This window comes from Pongo abelii, chromosome 16 (genome assembly GCF_028885655.2).
Source record: "Pongo abelii isolate AG06213 chromosome 16, NHGRI_mPonAbe1-v2.0_pri, whole genome shotgun sequence".
NCBI lineage: Eukaryota > Metazoa > Chordata > Mammalia > Primates > Hominidae > Pongo > Pongo abelii.
Genome location: NC_072001.2, coordinates 84,559,566 through 84,577,985, shown reverse-complemented (window position 1 = coordinate 84,577,985; position 18,420 = coordinate 84,559,566). Strand labels below are relative to the sequence as shown.

Sequence of the window (18,420 nt, the reverse complement as noted above, 5' to 3'; positions counted from 1 at the left end):
TGCCATATCCCCCTCTCCGAGAAACACCCAAGAATCATCAATAAATACTAAAAAAAAAAAAAGAACTTGAAGTAAATTCCTGATTTCAAGCTGCCTTCCTAGCTAACCAAAACTCCAAGTTCTTGGAACTATTTGTTTATTTTGCCCCATGCCTATTTTCTCCCCATGTTTATGAGCATATTGCTATTCACAATGAATTGCTTTTAAATAGCAAAACGTAACCTATATATGAAAATATATATATATATATATATTTTTTTTTTTTTTGAGATGGAGTCTCCCTCTGTCACCCAGGCTGGAGTGCAGTGGCATGATCTCAGCTCACTGCGGTCTCCGCCTCCTGGGTTCAAGCAATTCTCCTGCCTCAGCCTCTTGAGTAGCTGGGATTACAGGCATGTGCTGCCACGCCTGGCTAATTTTTATATTTTTAGTAGAAACAGGGTTTCACCATGTTGGCCAGGCTGGTCAGGAATTCCTGACCTCAAGTGATCTGCCCGCCTCGGCCTCTCAGACTGCTGGGATTACAGGCGTGAGCCACTGTGCCCAGCCTGCACAATACAAATTTAAGGTATTACAAGTTGAGCTCCCCAATTCAAAAATCTGACATCCAAAATGCCCCCAAATCTGAAAATTTTTAAGCACCCACATGACACTCAAAGGAGATGCTCACTGGAGATTTTGGATGTTGGATTTTCAGATTAGAGACACTGAACCGAGGCTAAGTATATAATGCAAATATTGCAAAATCCATAAAAATTCGAAACCCATGAGCTAGGGCTTGAAAGCTGAATGAGCATGTTGAGGTGAAGAGACCCTTCTGTACTCGGGTCAAAGCGAATCTCTTCAGAGCAGTGGAGCCTGGAGTGTGAGCAGAGAGGAGAGAAATGAATAGCCAATTCAGGCCAATTAAGGAATGAGGACCTTCTCCTACTGGTGAATAGATTTCTCTCTATTTATTTTTTTGAAATGAAGTCTGGCTCTGTCACCCAGGCTAGAGTGCTGTGGCACGATCTCAGCTCACCGCAACCTCCGCCTCCTGGGTTCAAGCGATTCTCCTGCCTCAGCCTCCAGAGTAGCTGGGATTATAGGCAATTGCCATCATGCCTGGCTAATTTTTGGTATTTTTAGTAGAGACGGGGTTTCACCATGTTAGCCAGGCTGGTCTTGAACTCCCTTCCTCAGGTTATCCACACACCTTGGCCCTCCAAAGTGCTGGGATTACAGGCGTGAGCCACTGTGCCCAGTCAGTAGATTTCAATTCAAAGTGTACCTCCCTCCCTCTCACTCCTATACCCCTGGGCCACTGCTGGGAACCAGAAAGGGGGGGTGGTTGACAAAAGGGCAGGTCTCAAGGTCCTGGTCTGCCTCTGCCAAAATAATTCTGCCTTAACTGATTATACATGAGTTTTCATGATAGATTTTAATTCTAAAAAGGTTTCCATGAATACAAAGAATTAGAAAATAATAATTCTATAGTTAATTGCATCCAACAGAAATTTTTTTTTAACCCTGTGTATATATGACCATCTTTGTGTTGAGGAAACTTAAGTATTTATTGAGGCATGCCACAAAGCCAGTAAGAGCATGGATTTTGGAGTCAGACAGGCTGGGTTCAGGTCCTGGGAATGTCTAGCTGAGTGGTCCTGTGCAAGCCTCCTCACCTCTCGGTTTGGGGCTATACTCCCTAAGCTCCAGGTTGTTGTAAGGTTTAAATGAAATGAGGATGAGGTATGTGAATATTTTAGCGTGGTGCCTGGGGCATGAAGAGTGGCCAGGAAATGGTTGGGGTACTAAGTTTTATTAAAAAGACTCACTGGGGATAGAATAAATGAACAGTAGAGGTTTCAAGGGTCTGACCTACCTGACGGCTCATGCCCACATCATATCTGCAGCCGGGGAGGTGCCTTCTACTGTGCTCATAAATGTTGACCATCACTTAACTTCAGGGTAAAGAAGGAGAGCAGAGAGGAGGAAAAAGGCTGAACGGTCTTCTCCTTCCAGGGGAAACTGGAGAAATAGGAAGGCGAGCCACAGAGACGGCAGCTCCCAGGCTCCTTCCAGGAACCCGGTGGGAGCTTGAACTGGCCTCCTGGGACAAAGGGGTCATCTTTGTGTGGCTCAGCCTGAAGTGGGAGGATTTCACCTGACAAGGGCAGGAGGAGCAGATGCTTCCCTGTATTCCTCAGGGAACCTCTATTCTTGTGCTGTTACCTCATTCTCCAGCTACAGAAAGCAAACTTGCTATGGACCAAAAAAGAAAAAAAACAAACATAAAACAAAAAAACACCAATCCTGGGACCTACCAATGCAGGAATTAGTCACGGGACCCTTATCAAAAAGCAAGCAGAGTGAACACTTTTCCCATGGTCAATCTGCAGAGATGCCCACCCGCTGTGCCCACTTTGGAGAAAAGGAGTCTGGCCAGGCAGCAGAGAAGCCTCCATCAGGTGCCCGTGGCCTTTCTCTCTCCTGCTGCCTTCCTTTCCTCCACCTCCTTCCACACCCCATTACCAAGGATGAGACTAGACTGAAAAGTCAGAAATCTCAGGACCAAATTCTCCCCGTGCTGCAGAGCCAGGTCAAACGATATCCCTCTGCCCGCCCTGGCCTTCTGAAGCTGCTTCCTCCTGTACCTAACTGTGTGACATGGTGAAACAGAGATTCCTACCAACACAATCCTGGCTTCTGCTCCTGCCCCTGACCCCAGCACCACTTCCAAATATGAAGTTACGTCCTAGCAACCAAGACCCTCCCCATTCAGGTCAGAGAGGCCAGCCTCCTCCCTCCGGTAACGGCCACCTGGACAGAGCAGCTGCCTGACACACATTCACTCACCTGGTGCCCACCTACCTCCCTATGCACAGTCCCCTGGGGCTGCCACCTCCCTTGCTCCTCTCTCCAGCTGCCCAGCAGGGATTGCAGCACCACTTATTCCCGAACAGCCTGTGGCCCAGGCCTGGGTCAGAGCCGGCAAGGATTGAGAAATGGACGCTCAGTTCTCAGACGGAGGCCGGCCTTTGAGTCAGATCCCAGGCTCTGATAGTCGAGATGCTGTGAGTAGGACACAATATTCACCACCTGCTCTGGACAGGTGACTCAGGACAAATGTGTCCCACCTGGCATGGATTTGCTCGAAGACTCCCGATCTGAGCCATCTGACTGCTCCACGTGAAAAGGCTTGATCCAAAAAGGGGAGCTGCCAGTGCTGAGAAGCTCAGCCTCAGAACAAGGTCCACCATCTGCTGGGCTGGCTGGCAACACCCAGGAGGCAAACCCAGTGCAGAGCTACAGAACCACAGTGAGGTTCCTTGGTCCAGCCCAGCTGCCTCTGCCTTCTTTGGACAACACAGAAATGACTAGGAGAGCAGAAAGGTAGCAAACATGACTTGGTGCCTGCAATGTGCCTGGCACACTGCTAGGAGCTTTCCATAGACCTCATCACATGCTGGGAGCTGCGGCACGTGCCTATTATCCCAGCTACTCAGGAGGCTGAGGCAGAAGGATCACTTGAGCCGGGGGGTTCAAGACCAGCCTGGGCAAACCATAGCAAGAACTCATCTCAAATTATACAAAAATTTAATAAAAAGAGGAAAAAAGTCATCACATACAATCCTGCCATCAGTCTGGTAAATATATCACCTACTTTGCAGACAAAGAAAGCCACTGCACAAACGTTCATTAAACACCTACTACGTGCCGTGCAATTTCCCCAAGGTCACACAGTTGGCAAGTTAGCAAGCCAAAATCCACCTGTCTCCAAAGCCCAGGCTTTTTCCATAGAATCTCATTTCCTGTCTGTGCCACCCTTTCCCAAAAACAACAGACTGCCTCTCAGAAGCTTATGTAACTCAGCGGTCCTCAAGCCAGCTGCATCAGCAGCATCTGCTAGAAATGCAAGTTCTCAGACCCTGGCCTAGACCTCCTAAAGCAGCCCTCTGGCACTCTGTTTTCACAAAGCCTCCAGGTGATTTTGGTGAGTGCTCAAGTGTGAGAGCCCATGACCTAATGTATACAGAGCATGTTGAAAATTGCAGCATAAAAGAATGGGGCACTTTTGTGTGTGTCCTGTTGGCATTACTGTCATGAGACCAGAGTGCCTTTCCCCCACGTAGCCCCTTGGAGAATCTAATCGTAGGGTGGCATTTAACCCATCTGCCCCGCAAAGAGCATCCCACACATCTCTCCTAAGCTCAGTCTCTGTGAGCTGTGTGTACACGCTAGCCTTAGGTTTTTGTATGGACCTCTCTTCTAAAGAATGGAATGTTTCCCAATGCTCAGCACCAAATGTTTCAGGGCTTCCTAGGGACTTTAATGAGGGTGTAGGTGCAACCTGTAGGAAGCCCTTGAAATTCCATGCAAGGCTGCAAAGATCTAGCCGCTGCTGCTGGAGAACCCAGGCCAACGGTCACAAGGGAAGCATGGGAGGAGGGAGCACTCTGGGGATAAAGCTGCCTTTGTCAACAGGCACAAGGGACATTGTAGGGCTGAGTCTGGAGTGCAGTGAAGGAGTTTCTAAATTGCAGGGAGTGAGCGCCTCTGTCAGTGTCGCCTGCTCAGCTCACACCCACAATCTCTCTCACAATGGCCTGGGTGCGGTGGGGCCAGGACAGACTCAGGCCCCACTTCCATCTTGCTCTGGCAGAGGGACTGAGAAGCAATTCAGCACCCCAGGGCTATGGAGGCTGGCCTTGCCCTTCTTGGATCCTGAGGCCTGGGAGGGCCTCACAGCCTCCCTCCTCCACTAAGTCTAAGCTCTCTCTTGTCATCAGCACCTGAATCCAGTTCCCGCCTCTCCCTCTATTTTCTGAAGATCTGTTCTTTGTCACTCTCAGAAGGTAAATTTATTCCAAAGAGTAGTTGAGACTTGGCCCTGATTTTTCCTAATAGGGGTTGGTTTGTGCTTCAAGGTGGAAACTTTATCACCCCTCTGCCCTTCAGGACAACCTGCAGAAAAAGAAGAGTCTCCACCCTACCCAACACTCCACAGTCCAGCTCACTGCAAGCCAGAAGAGAGGGGGATTGAAGACGCAGCTGAGAGAGCCCTGCCCTGGTTAGAACTAGGAAGTTCAAGCACCACTTCAAGCTCAACCAAGAGCTTCCTGTGTGATCTTGGTCATTCACAGCCTTAGTTTGCTATGATGAAAATTAGATGAAATTAATTGTCTGCCAGATGAAATTAGAAACTTCTACTGCACAGTGTTACTGAGAGAATGAGGCAATAGAGGAGGAAGCATGCTGCCAACAGCTAACCAAGCAGAAGCCTGCTTACCTTGTTGGCCCTTCCAGCCCACGGAACTGAGAAATCTGTTCAACAAGTGATTCTGATGCTTGCTGAAGTTTCATAACCAATAACCTGTATTTCCTTCTAATTCTCCTATTTTTTAATTACAAAATTTTATTTCCAAAAGTAAATTTTTAATTACAAAAATTTTAATTACGAAATTAAAATTACAAATTTTAAAAAATTAATTTAAAAAATTTTAATTTTAAAAATTCCAATTTAATTTTTAAAAATTAAAATTACAAATGTAAATTTAATTAAAAAAATTAAAATTACAAAAATTTTTAATTTCAAAATTTTAATTATAAAAGTAATACATGTTTGTTGTGGCAAGTAAACATATTCAGAAGGCAAAAAGAAAGTGTGTCCTTAAAACGACACAACAGGGTCATCTCCTATTCTGTTCAAACAATGGCAAAATAAAGAGCTTAGAATCAGAGCAATAAGCCCCAGCTTCTGTACTAAGCGGCTCTGTCAACTGCAAGTCCCTTCACCTTACTGAGTCTCAGTTTCCATGTCCACAAAATGGAAACAATAACCCAATAATCTGACAGAGCTGCTCAGAGGTCTGAGCAAGGAGCTGTCTCGCAATCTATAAAATGCCTTGGGAATTCTTTATGCTGTATACTTTCGGTCATGCGAACTGTATTATCATGATGCAGAATATAATTTAACAATTTTAACTAGTAATGTAACAATTTTAACTAGTAATGTAATGTGATGCAGAATATAATTTAACAATTTTAACTAGTAATGTAACAATTTTAACTAGTAATGTAATGTTACTAGTAATGTAACATGACAGTAGTGGACATGATGATAATAAATTCTCTCTGCATTTAGCACTTTCAACTTAGAGAGAAGGTTGAGGCCAAAACTTGACGATTTTATTGTACGTCCTCACTTACGTATGCAAACACTGAGACTCAGAGAAGTTACATGTCCAAAAAGTATACATCCAAGGCTGTGCAGTCAGAAGCCATTGGTCCCTTGATTCCCGCTCCTGGGCTCTCTTCCCCTCTTTCCCCGGTCCACAGCAACATATAGCTTCAAACCAAAGATTCTAACTTCATACGAAAATTCTAGCTGACTTCCATCTAGACCATGCTGCCCTCTCTCTGGCCTTTTCTTCTTTCAAACTGCCCATCGGGCTTGCATCCTTTCAAAGTAATATTCCATCACTAAGGTACTATACAATTACAAGAAGCAACTGAAGCCAGTTCACAGGCAAATATACCACGCACATGCCAACAACTCCCAAATTCACTTCTCCAGCCCTGGACTTCTCCTTGAATTCTGACTCTTTTTTCCTACCACTTGCTTAACATCTTCAGCTGGGGTTTAACTTAAATTTCAAAAGTAACATTGCCTGGCTCTTATTCAGTGAGGCAAAAAAAAAAAGGAATACTGCCAAATAGTACTCTTGGTTTCCCCCTAATAAAATGTTTCTTCCCTAAACTTCCACATTTTGGTAGTTGTCACTAGCATCCATCAATTTCCCAAGCCAAAATCCTCAGTATCAAGGTGGGAAGAACACAGCACAGGCTCTGAAGCCAAAATTCCTGGGTTCATCTCGCAGGTCTGTCCCTGCCCAAGTGCATGATCATAGGCAGGCAAAGAGGCACTTCTCCGTGGACTGGTTTTGTCATCTGTAGGCTGATGGTGCACTAACATCCAACTCACAAGGTTTGTTTGGACTAAATGTGGTAATACTTGTAAGGTTCTTAGAACAGTGCCTGCCAGAATAAACCCTCCGTGAGTTTTTATTCATCTTGATCCCTCCGTCTCTCTGACCTTCCACATCACATCCAATTTATCAGTGATTCTCGTTGGCTCTATCCCCAGAAGCTATCCCACTTTCTTTCTGCTTTTCTCCATCTTCACTGCCGCCACCCTCCTCTTACCAGTGCCTCTTGCCTGATGATGGCTTTCACCTTCTAACTGGGATTCTGGTTCCTACGTAGACCTTCATAATCCATTTTTCACGTAATAGCAGGTAGTCTTTTTGAAAATATAAATTGGATCATGACATTCACCAGCATAAAATTTGCAAGGGCTTTGAATTACTTTTAAAAACTGTTTTTATTGTTTGTTTATTTGAGACAGCATCTTTTTTTTTTAATTTATTTATTAATTTATTTATTATTATTATACTTTAGGTTTTAGGGTACATGTGCGCAATGTGCAGGTTAGTTACACATGTATATATACTGGCCCAGGCTGCAGGGCAGTGGCATGATCATAGCTAACTGCAGCCTTAAACTCCTGGCTCAAGCAATCCTCCAGCCTCAGCCTCCCGAGTAGCTAGGACAACAAGCACATGCCACCACATTTGGCTATTTTTTCTTTTTTCTTTTTTTTTTTTGTAGAGACATGGTCTCTCTATGTTGCCCAGGCTGGTCTTGAACTCCTGGCCTCAAGCAATCCTCCTTCCTTGGCCTCCCAAAGTGCTGGGATTACAGGCATGAGCCACTGCACCCAACCACTTTTTTAAAAATTTAATAAACTTGATTGTTCTGAGCAGTTTTAGCTTTACAGAAATATTGCACAGAAAGTACAGAACTCCCGAATACTGATCTCCCTCTCCACACACACAATTTCCCATACTATTAACATCTTGCATTGGCGTGATACATTTTTACAATCGATAAACCAATACTGATACATGATTATTAGCTAAAGTTCATAGCTTACATGATGATTCACCCACTGTGTTGTGCAGTTCTATGGGTTCTGACAAGCGCATAGCGTTATGGATCTACCACTGTAGTATCATACAGAGACATGTATTTACTGCCCCAAAAATGCCCTGTGCTCTGCCCCTTCCAAAGGCTTTGCATTGTTTTTCAAAATAATACCCAAATTCCTTACAGTGTCCCAAAGGAGCTAAATGATCTCACCCTTGTTTATCTCCCAAACTTCAGCTTCCACCTCTGCCTCTCCTGCTCGCTGCATCCCACAGCCACCCTGGCCTTCTGGCTCTTTCTTGGATAAGCCATGCCCATGTCACCCTAAGGCTTCTGCCCTAGCTGTTTTCTCTTACAGGAAAGTCCCACTTTCAGATCTTCATATGGCTGGCTCTTCCCTGACTCCACATCCTAAGTGGGATCTTTCTTGTCCACTCAACCTAAACCAGGCACTCACTGTTACCTCTTCTTATTTTATTTTCTTCATAGAACTTGCCAGCATTTGAAGCTGTCTCGTTAGTCTGCTCGGGTACTTACATACCACCCATCCACCCCATCTAGGTCCCACACAGGGACCTCATCAGCCTGTTCACTGTGGGGTCCGCAGCACTACAGCATGCCTGGTCCATAAAGGGTTGATAAACATTCACTGAGTGAATCAATGCATAAATGAATGAATAAATAAATGACTAATGCCATGTAACGAGTTTCTACATTTGTTTGTAGTTTCGAGTTTACAAAGAGCTCTTCCAGACATTTCCTTAGCGTAATTTATGTGATTAGGCCCAGGTTTAAATGGAACTTAAAAAACATATTCACAGTATCTCTCTTAGCTCCTAGAAGCCACAGATTAGGAAACAGAATGTTCTCTCCAAGGGAAGAGAGTTTAGTTCCAAGAGCATTCATGACCCTCTGGTTATGACAAGAAGAATCACTTGGTTTAATTCATGGCTCTAAAACAAATAAAAAATACTTAGAGATATAGAACCTTGGCTGATTAATAACAGCAACAGCAAGCATTTGTGCAGCATTTGCTGTGGGCCAGTGTGGAAGCTGAGGCGACTCCATCTTGGGTGCTAATCCCCCATGTTGGCTTCTGATTAACTCCAGTTCCAGGAAAGTCTCGTAAGGTTTCTAGTCTATCTACTGTTCCTTGTATAAGAGCATGTACTTATCCTGCCCTTAGGTCAAAACAATCTTGATGTTATTGTACTTACGATAAATCCTGACGTTGAGCAATCACCCTACCCATTCCTTCTGAAGCACTGTACCCTTCTCCTATGATATATAAACCCTAGGTCTGGGGTGTAATTGTGGGGATTCACCATCTTGTCTCGCCATCTTAGACACAGACATGGCTTCTGGTCATAAGTCCCTATTCAACATTTCTTTCTAAGAAACTGGATTTTTCAGCTTCTTTCTTTGGCCCCTCAACTTCCTCAGCCTTTGGGGGTAGGTTTGCATAGGCCTGCTCACCATGGAACAGCTAGACACAAGGCTAAGTATCATCCACACAGTATCCAGCTCCACAATTCACTTGGAGGGTTGGTACCATAATGATTTCCCCTTTTTCTTATAAAAAAGGGAGGAAGAGACATCACAGGGAGCAAAACAACTCAAAGCCCAAAGTACAGAGCCAGGATGTTAACCCAGGATTATCTGACAACAAAATCCAGTCAGTTCTTGTCCTTGTAACAAAAGCTGAGTAAGTAAACATTGCCATGCTGAGCATCTATAGATCCCTACCCATCCCCTTCAGCCCTATCACATGGGTGGTCTTAGAAAGGGTTAAACGCCACAGTGGGAGGGAGTGGTCAGTGCCTGGGTGGTGCTATTTTTAAGGCCAGTATTAGGATGGTTTGCACAGCACCACCTGGCAACGAGAAAAGGCCAGGTATTAATGAATGACACACCCGGGGGAGAAGGGGCAGAATGTTTCCACTCAGCAAGACTTTGGCAGGAACCGTGTGTTCAGTTTGGGGTCTTGCCTTTTACAAGGGTGTGGAGGCAGTTGAGTCCCTCGTCTGTTCTGGCTGTCACAGAATGTCCGAGATGCCCTGGCCAGGGGCCCTGGCCTGTGTGGCTTCAGACAGGACAAGGGTGGAGTGTGAGGTGGATGGTGCCCGGCTGTGCAAAGCAGTTATTTGTCCCACGCTTTCAGTCTTTCTGCCCACACAAGTATCTGAGGAACGCTGCTTCCTGCCTTGCATCAGAAAGCAACATTTTTAAAGATTAAGAAATCCCTACTTTCTTCTCTTAATTTGTTGTTGTCATGACATGACTGACTCAATAAGTAAAAATTTTAAATCCCTGCCCAAGGACACAGGCTTGTCTCCCCCATGCTTGAAGTTCCTCCAGATGCTTCGTGCGTCCTTCCACCTCCACATGTCAGCACACTCTGCCCTTTCTAAGCAAGAGCCTCAACAAGCCCTGCCTCCAGCAAACTCTCATATGTTTTTCAAGGTTTGGCTCAGAATCACCTCCTCCAGGAAGACTTCCCTGACACCCCCTCCCAACTCACACATTAAATCACGAGTTGCCTTGACTGGGCACAGTGGATCAGACCTGTACTCCTAACTCTTTGGGAGGCTGAGGCAGGAGAATCACTTGAGGCCAGGAGTTCAAGACCAACCTGGGCAAGACCCTGTCTCTACAAAAATAAAAATGAAAAATTAGCTTGGTATGGGCCAGGTGCAGTGGCTCACGCTTGTAATCCCAGCACTTTAGGAGACCAAGGCAGGTGGATCATTTGAGATCAGGAGTTGGAGACAAGCTGGGTCAACATGGAGAAACCCTGTCTGTACTAAAAATACAAAACTTAGCTGGGCATGATGGCGGGCTCCTGTAATCCCAGCTACTCGGGAGGCTGAGGCAGAAGAATCGCTTGAACCCGGGAGGTGGAGGTTGCAGCGAGCCGAGATCGCGCCACTGCACTCCAGCCTGGGTGATGGAGTGAGACTCCGTCTCAAAAAAAAAAAAAAAAATTATCTTGGCATGGTGGCATGTGCCTGTAGTCCCAGTTACTTAGGAGGCTGAGGCAGGAGGATTGCTTAAGCCCAGGCATAAGCCAGGAGGTCAAGGCTGCAGTGAGCCTTGATCATACCACTGCCCTCCTTGTTTCAATAAATAAGAAATAAATAAATAAGGAGCTGCCCTTCTGTCCTCCGAAAGCACTCCATGCTGAGCTCTCTCATCCGTGTGTCTGCCTTATCCATTAAGGGAATAAAGCCTTGCTGCCAGGGGCTGTGCCATATCTTTCTTTGTAGCCCTGGTATTGAGCATAGTACCTGACACAAACTGGATGCTAAGTAGCTGTGAGAGGAAGGGATGAGAAGAGGAAGAGAAAGAAGAAAAAAAGGCACGGAGGAAGAAGGGCAAAGAAAGGAGGGAAAGAGGGATTCTTTGTGATCAGATGCATAGACGCAGAGACAATATAGACACATCAACACATGGATCTAACCTGTTACAGGCACACGTATGCATGTGCACAAGTCACAGGAGGCAGGGTTTGCAATGAAAAGAGCACTGGTCCAGGAGTCCAGCAGCCTGAGTTCCTATCCCCTGGGCTGCTGCTGATTAGTGTGTGACCTGAGGGAAGCTGGTCCTCTTTCTGAGCGTCAGCTTCCTCATCCGTAAAATGGGTTATTATAAGACTTATATAGAATGCTCTCACTGCCTGAAATACAGTGGACGTTCAACAAATACCAGCTCTGCCCTCCCTCAGCTCCATCCTGCCTGCAGTGCCCCACACACCCTCTGCATTGGGAAGAAAAGAACAGCGGTGTGCAAGAGCCAGAAATGCCTGTGTCTATACCCTCCCCCTCTCCGCCTCATAACAACATAGCGATTCAGACGGTTGAAAGCACATCTACCCGACACTTACCTGCAATCTATTTTGTGCTGTTTTTGTATTCATCTTGCTAGTGAAGGCACATGCATTACCTCCAATGGCTGTTCTAGTCTGGACTGCAGCAGGAAATATGAGGACAACTCTAGTGGGAAAGCTTGGCATCACTGGGCCTTAGGGTCCATGGGGGCTCAGGTGAGGCCCTCAGGATAAACAAGGACATACAAAGCATCAATACAGTGCTCACCACCTATGGGGCCCCTGCTCCATCTCCTCTGCCCTGGCCTGTTTCTAACCTCACTGTCAGAACCCAAAACTGCAACCCCAATCCCAAGCCCAGAAAAATCCAGGACCACTCTCTGTACCTTGTTGCCCTTTAGCCCAGAATAACCCACGGCTTTGTGCTGCTTTCTTATCCCAGAACCCCCAGCCAAAGTCTGCACTTGAACTCATCATGAGGTCTGCTCACCACAGTTGGGGGCCTTTGCAGGCAAGGGTTCGGCCCCCATGGTCAAAGGAGGACAAAGCAGGTGCCATACTTTATTTAATCAGGTCTTTAAAGTTAGCAACAAGTTGTGTATTATTAGCAAAAATTTAAAGCAACTGAGAAGGGCACAAGAAAGCTTTATGGGGTGATCATGATGGTAATTTTTTTGGGTGGTGGTAGACAAAGTCTTACTGTCACTCAGGCTGGAATGCAGTGATACAATCATAGTTCACTGCAGACTCAAGCAACCCTCCTGCCTCAGCCTTCCAAGTACCTGGGATTACAGGTGTGCACCGTCACACCCAGGTAATTTTTAATTTTTTTAGAGACGGGGTCTTGCTATGTTGCACAGACTGGTCTTGAACTACTCCTAGGCATCAGCCATCTCCCACCTCAGCCTTGCGGAAGTGTTGGGATTACAGATGTGAGCCACTGCACCCAGCCAGTGATGATAACATTTTATGCCTTGCTAGGGGTGTGCTTTACACTGGTATATACACTTTTCACAATGAACTGAACGGTGCACTTAAGATACATACATTTCATTGTATGTAAATCTTACCTGAAAGAACAACAGTAAATAAATATCGAAAGTGAGATGTATGATGAAGTCAAGTTCCACCCTGGAAGGTTCCCCAGTGTAAGTAAGTGCATACACATAGTCTACCTCCAAAGGGAGACCACCTGTATCCTCACCCTACTTTCTACTAGAGAGGAAGCCAGGGGGGCTACTTTGGGCTCTCAGGTACTCTTTATTTCATCCCCAACTTATTTGGAAATGCATTCAAAAATAAGATGGATAGCCAGGCATGGTGGCTCACTCTTGTAATCCCAGCACTTTAGGATGCTGAGGCAGGGAGGATCACTTAGGGACAGGAGTTCAAGGCCCCCCTGGGCAACATAATAAGACTACATCTCTATATTTAAAAAAGAAAAAAATGAAAAAAAAAGATGGATGCATGGATGGACAGAGGGATGGAGAGATGGATAGATGTGATAAAGCAAATATAGTAAAATGTTATTTGTGGAATCTAGATAATGGACATAGGTATGCTGACTACAATTCTTTCCTCTTTTCCATATGTTTGAAAATATTTATGATGATATTTTGGAAAACATAAAATTGAAAGCAAGCCAAGATGTCCATAATTGGGGAATGGTTAAATAAATTACTGCACAGGCATCTGATCTGATTTTCTGAGGTTGGTAAGACTGGTGGTTCAGATAACTTTGTCGGAACTGAGAAGTTATCCACAACCCAACGTCGAGTGGAAGCATCAGCATGTGAGCAGTATGGATATGTAGAAAGCTCACTGTGCTTTTTCAGCTGCATACTGCTTACTAAGAGTACAGGCTTTAGGATGGAATAGACTCGCCTGCATTCAAATCTGTCCTGCCACTCACCACCTGGTTGAACTCCCTGTGTCTCGCTTTGGTTCACCTGAGAAGTAAAGACAACAGCATGTACCCCACAGTGCTGTAGGTAAAAATAAAAAAATAAAAATAAAAATAAAGCGCTGTAGGTAAGATCAAATGAGTCAGTGCTCACGCAGGATGATCCTAAATCAATGCCTGGTGCTGAAAGCACTCAGGAAGAGGGAGCTGCTGGTATTACTGAGGGCTTTCCAGGGTTCAGGGCGAGGCTCCTGGTAGTGAGGGATGCACACTGAGGGGTTGGCTGCCAGATGTGGGGAACAGAGACAACTGGCTGATACACAGGCAAAATCTTGCCCCACCAGCGAAAAGATCTCATTCCCTTAGCTAACAAGTCACCATAATTTTTTTAAGATGCTGCAAGAAAAACAGACTGCATGGATGTACACTTAAAAAACTCACAGTGGCTAGGTTAAGCTGATAAGATTTGAAACACTTTTCTTTTCCCATCCCTATTCTACAATTCGCCCATTTGCTTCTCCATCTCTGCCCCAGCGTAACTCCCACACACCCTTCAGAAAACAACTCAAACAGCACCTCCTCAGGGAAGCCCCACGCTGATCTGCCAGACTAGGCCAGTTCCCCTGTTACAGCCTCCCATAGAACTTAAACCTCTTTGCCATTATATTTATGTGTGTACAGTTTTTGTTTAATGTGTCCCATTAGATCCCCAGAGCCCAGCACAGTGCTTGAAGCCTAGAATACTCTAAATAAATAATTTGTTGAAAATAAATTCTAGGCTGGGCACAGTGGCTCACCAGCCTGAGCAACATGGGAAGACTCCATCTCTACAAAAAAATAAAATTTAGCCAGGCATGGTGGCACACTCCTGTAGTCTCAGCTACTAAGGAGGCTGAGGTGGGAGAACTACTTGAACCCAGGAGGTTGAGGCTGTAGTGAACCATGATCATGCCACTGCACTCTAGCCTGGGCGACAGTTGAGATCCTGTCAAAAAAAAAAAAAGGAAAAGAAAAGAAAAAAAGCAATGAAAATGAATTCCAAGTGTTTGGGAAAGTGATTTCACTCTTTGTATATTGAAAAGTAAATAGGAAATTAGGAGGAGACAGAGAGTAATAAAACTATATCCATGCTTGTCCCGGGCAACATTACATAGCTCTTAACTATCAAAGACATATGGCAGTGTCTCATGTGGTTTTACTTTTTTTCTTGGAGAAACGTTGTGGGGATGGTGGGGGAAGGTGTGCAGCAGAATCCTCCTCAAACCCTACGCCCCACTCTCCAGCCCTATGCAGAGCCTCCCTCTGCTTCCCACAGGCCCCGCCCCTCCTTGCTGACAGCTGGCCGAGTCCCAAGGATCCCCAGGTAACTCGATTCCTATTTCCCAGCAGAAGGAGTCAGGGCACCTATGGTGGAGACCACAGGACCCAACTATTATTGAGGACACATCCAACCACCATGACCACATGCTCAGAATCTGCACATGTGAAATAGCAGAGCTGGAGTGTTCTTAGAGGCCATGTCTAGTCCAACACCCTTCTATCCACTTTATAGACAGGGACACTGAGTCCCAGATATGGAAAGGGGCTTATCCAAAGTCACACTGCTATGCAAGGATTTAACTGGACAGGTGTCCCTGCAAGTGAATGCCCAATCTTCTAACAGCCTAACTCAGAGAAAGAAGGCACTGCATCAAATGTATTGAGTAGATGATGGGGCATCGCCCGGATAAGCTCCTCACCCCTGGACCGAGGTGTTCATTCCCACAGCTGACATATGTGTTGCCTGTGACAACTCACAGCTGAGTCCCTCTCAGGAAACTGCCTTCAGCCAAAGACAGCTGCCTTGCCTAAGGTTATGCCTGGATTCCAGGGGCAGCCCACAAGCAGTGACTGGTCACTGCAGGGATACAAAACCCCATAGGATCTCCAGGATCCGCTGAGGCCAGTGTTGCAACTGCATCAAAGCCCAGCTTCTCCATCTGTCTGGTTCTGCCTCCCTCACCCCACACTGGTGTTGTTCCCAGAGCACGCACCAGTGAACTTCCTATGCGCAAATCTCTGTCTCACCATCTGTTACCAGGGAAACCCAACCAAAGGTGGTGCAGCCAGGGTAGGAAGTGGTAAGACCTCCCTGTGAATCAGAGTGAATAAAATGGTTTCACCAAACACGGAGCACCTAGTAAACACCAGGTCAAGTCCCACCCTCGAAGATCCCCAGTGGAAGTAAATGCATCCGTATCATCTGCCTCCAAAGGGAGGCCGCCTGAATGCTCACCCTACTTTCTGCTACGCAAAGAGCCAGGGCTACTTTGGGCCTTCAAGCACTCTTTTCTTCATCCTCAAGCCTGTATATCTATGATGGTTGCTGTGTCAGAACAGGGGAGCAGCCTGCTTAGGAGAGCTGACATGTCCTCTGAATACGTACATGCCATTTGGGTCATTTCACACACTTTATCTTAGTTATTGTTTCTGCCTTCCTGTGAGGTAAGAATTTATGACCACCATTTTGCAAAGGAGGAAAGTGAGCCTTTGAATGCCTTTTCCAAGATCAAAGAGCCTGTTACCTTCAGAGCCAAGATTCCATCCCAGGTGGCCATGCCCCATGGCCCAGGTTCTTATTCCCTACACCCCACTGCCTTTCTTCAGACTTCAGCAGATGCCTTAATGCAACCTAAGCAAGTGGATGCCAGGGTTCTAGCCATATCTTTCTGGAGCTGGAAAAGTCAGAATACGCCTTTGACTTGCTTACTTCTCCTTTTTAAGGAAAACCATGTGTTTACTCTCTTATGCCAAAGTTGCAACAGAGCTGAAGTTTCGCCAGTGTTAACTTTAAAAGTTGGGCAGAAGGGTTAAAACGTTCTGCCCTGATGCCTGTTTATGTTTCCAGAGCAAAAGAAGAAGATTTTAATAAGAAATGCTCTCATCTGTTGAGCTGTACCTGCAGGAAGGTAGGGGATCTGGATGCAGGCCCCTCCCAGTTCTCAGATCTGCTCCAGAGACCGGCACTCTGTTCACTTCTCCCGGAGCTGAGCAGCTCCCTCTTCTGTTCTGCTTCTGCTGAAACTGGAGCGGAACTGGTGGGGACCCTGACAGCTACAGCGTTTTAGACACTGATGCCTCTGCCCCTTGAAGAGGAAGCCAGGGCACATGGAAAGCCGTTGCCCTGGCCAGGGTTCACTTTCCTCCCCTGTGGGGGTCCTGCAATTGCCCCTCCCGAACTCTCTGCAAGCACATGGTGAGCACTCAGCCAGCCTCTGCAAAGACAGGCATTGTGTCCTATTGTAGCACACATGTGTGCACACACACACACGTGTGCACACACAGACTCACTCATATACTACACAGTGTGACCAAAACCATGCTTCCATTCCCCTGGGAGGATGTCAGGAAGCGTCTACCCCTCCATTCCAACCTCCCCTGAGTCCCCTGGGATAGGAGAAGGAGCTCCACTCACCGTTCTGCCTTCTCGGGAAGACTCTCTTCTGCAAACTCATCACACAGGGTTTGAGGGAGGGAGAGAGAGCTGTGAAAATTTCCTCCAAACCAGGATCAGGGGTCCATGGGAGGATCGATGGCAGCTTCTCGGCTGGGAGTATTTGAATATGAGTTAAAACTACAAAGTAACTCCTCGTTAGAACTGTTTTTTCCTCGGCAGGGAGGGAGAAAAAAAAAATCACTTTCCCTCTGCCAGAAAATCTTTAACGTTTCACAACGGTCGCTTCCAACTCCTGCCCTCCTTGAGAAGCAAATGTGTATAAAGGCAATGTTATTTCACTGAATCAAGCCCTCAGATCATAAGCCTTTTCCTGTACCACAAACAGAAATGTAAAACCTCAAACTTTCCTTTGGACTTGAGTCTGTTGTGAGAGGGCAGAACACAACCCTTTCTGAGGTCTAATGTATGGAAAATGTGCCGCACTGTTTAGATCATCGCAAGCACTTGAATCTCTGCCCCCCTCTTCTACTTTTTTTTTTTTTTAATGAGTTCTGGTGTGTTTATGTAAGTGTATGGGACAAACACAACACCTAAAATCCTTGCCCAAAGTTGAAGTGATTCATTTTCTCCTTCACACACACCACACACAAACACAGCGCCTGTTTAATCCAAGTGAAAACGCCTTTCATAAAATCTGCAAAGAGCTTGGGCAGAGAGACCCATGGTGAATGCAGCCTGTGTCCCGAGAAGGGCAACTGGGCTCGGGGGAAGGTGGAGGCTGACTTTAATCAAGACAAACAGAAGGCGCTCTGACTCCTGCCATGCCAGGACAAAAAAGGGATAAATGAAAAAGGGGCTTGGGCTCTGGGTAATGGTGCTATAAAACATTTTCAGCCTACTCTACCCAATTTCCTCTGCTTGCCTTCTCATACCAGGACATTTTATTTTTGGACTTGGACAAGATGTACTATTATTTAAAATGACCAATTTGACCGCTGGGTTAAATAAATCCTTGGATCACCATTGGAAGACCAAAAGCATATACAGTGAGTGGGCAAACAGAACTGAAAACTGAGAAAGTAATATCCACCCCTCTGGTGGAAGAGTGTGATGATTTTCTGGACATAGCAATGTGAGACTGAATGGGAGGGAAAACCTGCTCTGTTTGATAGAGAGAAAAACTTACCAGGAAAGCAAGTGAGACAGATCCTGGTCTAGTCCCTGAGTTATCTGTCACCAGCCAAGGGCCCCAGGTCTTTTTGGGATGGGCCCCCTGCTGTGGTGCCT

At 45.9% G+C, this 18,420-nt stretch overlaps 1 protein-coding gene across 1 annotated transcript in view; it reads right to left on the bottom strand.

The window, feature by feature from the left end:
* The window catches only part of IL16 (interleukin 16), a 126,903-nt gene extending 109,288 nt beyond the window's left edge, over positions 1-17,615 (bottom strand). Inside the window, exon 1 of the mRNA XM_002825750.6 lies at positions 17,152-17,615. Within this exon, the coding sequence (XP_002825796.4) occupies positions 17,152-17,191 (40 nt within the window). The 5' untranslated portion in view covers positions 17,192-17,615. The remainder of the gene's footprint in view (positions 1-17,151) is intronic.
* Positions 17,616-18,420: the final 805 nt, after the last annotated feature.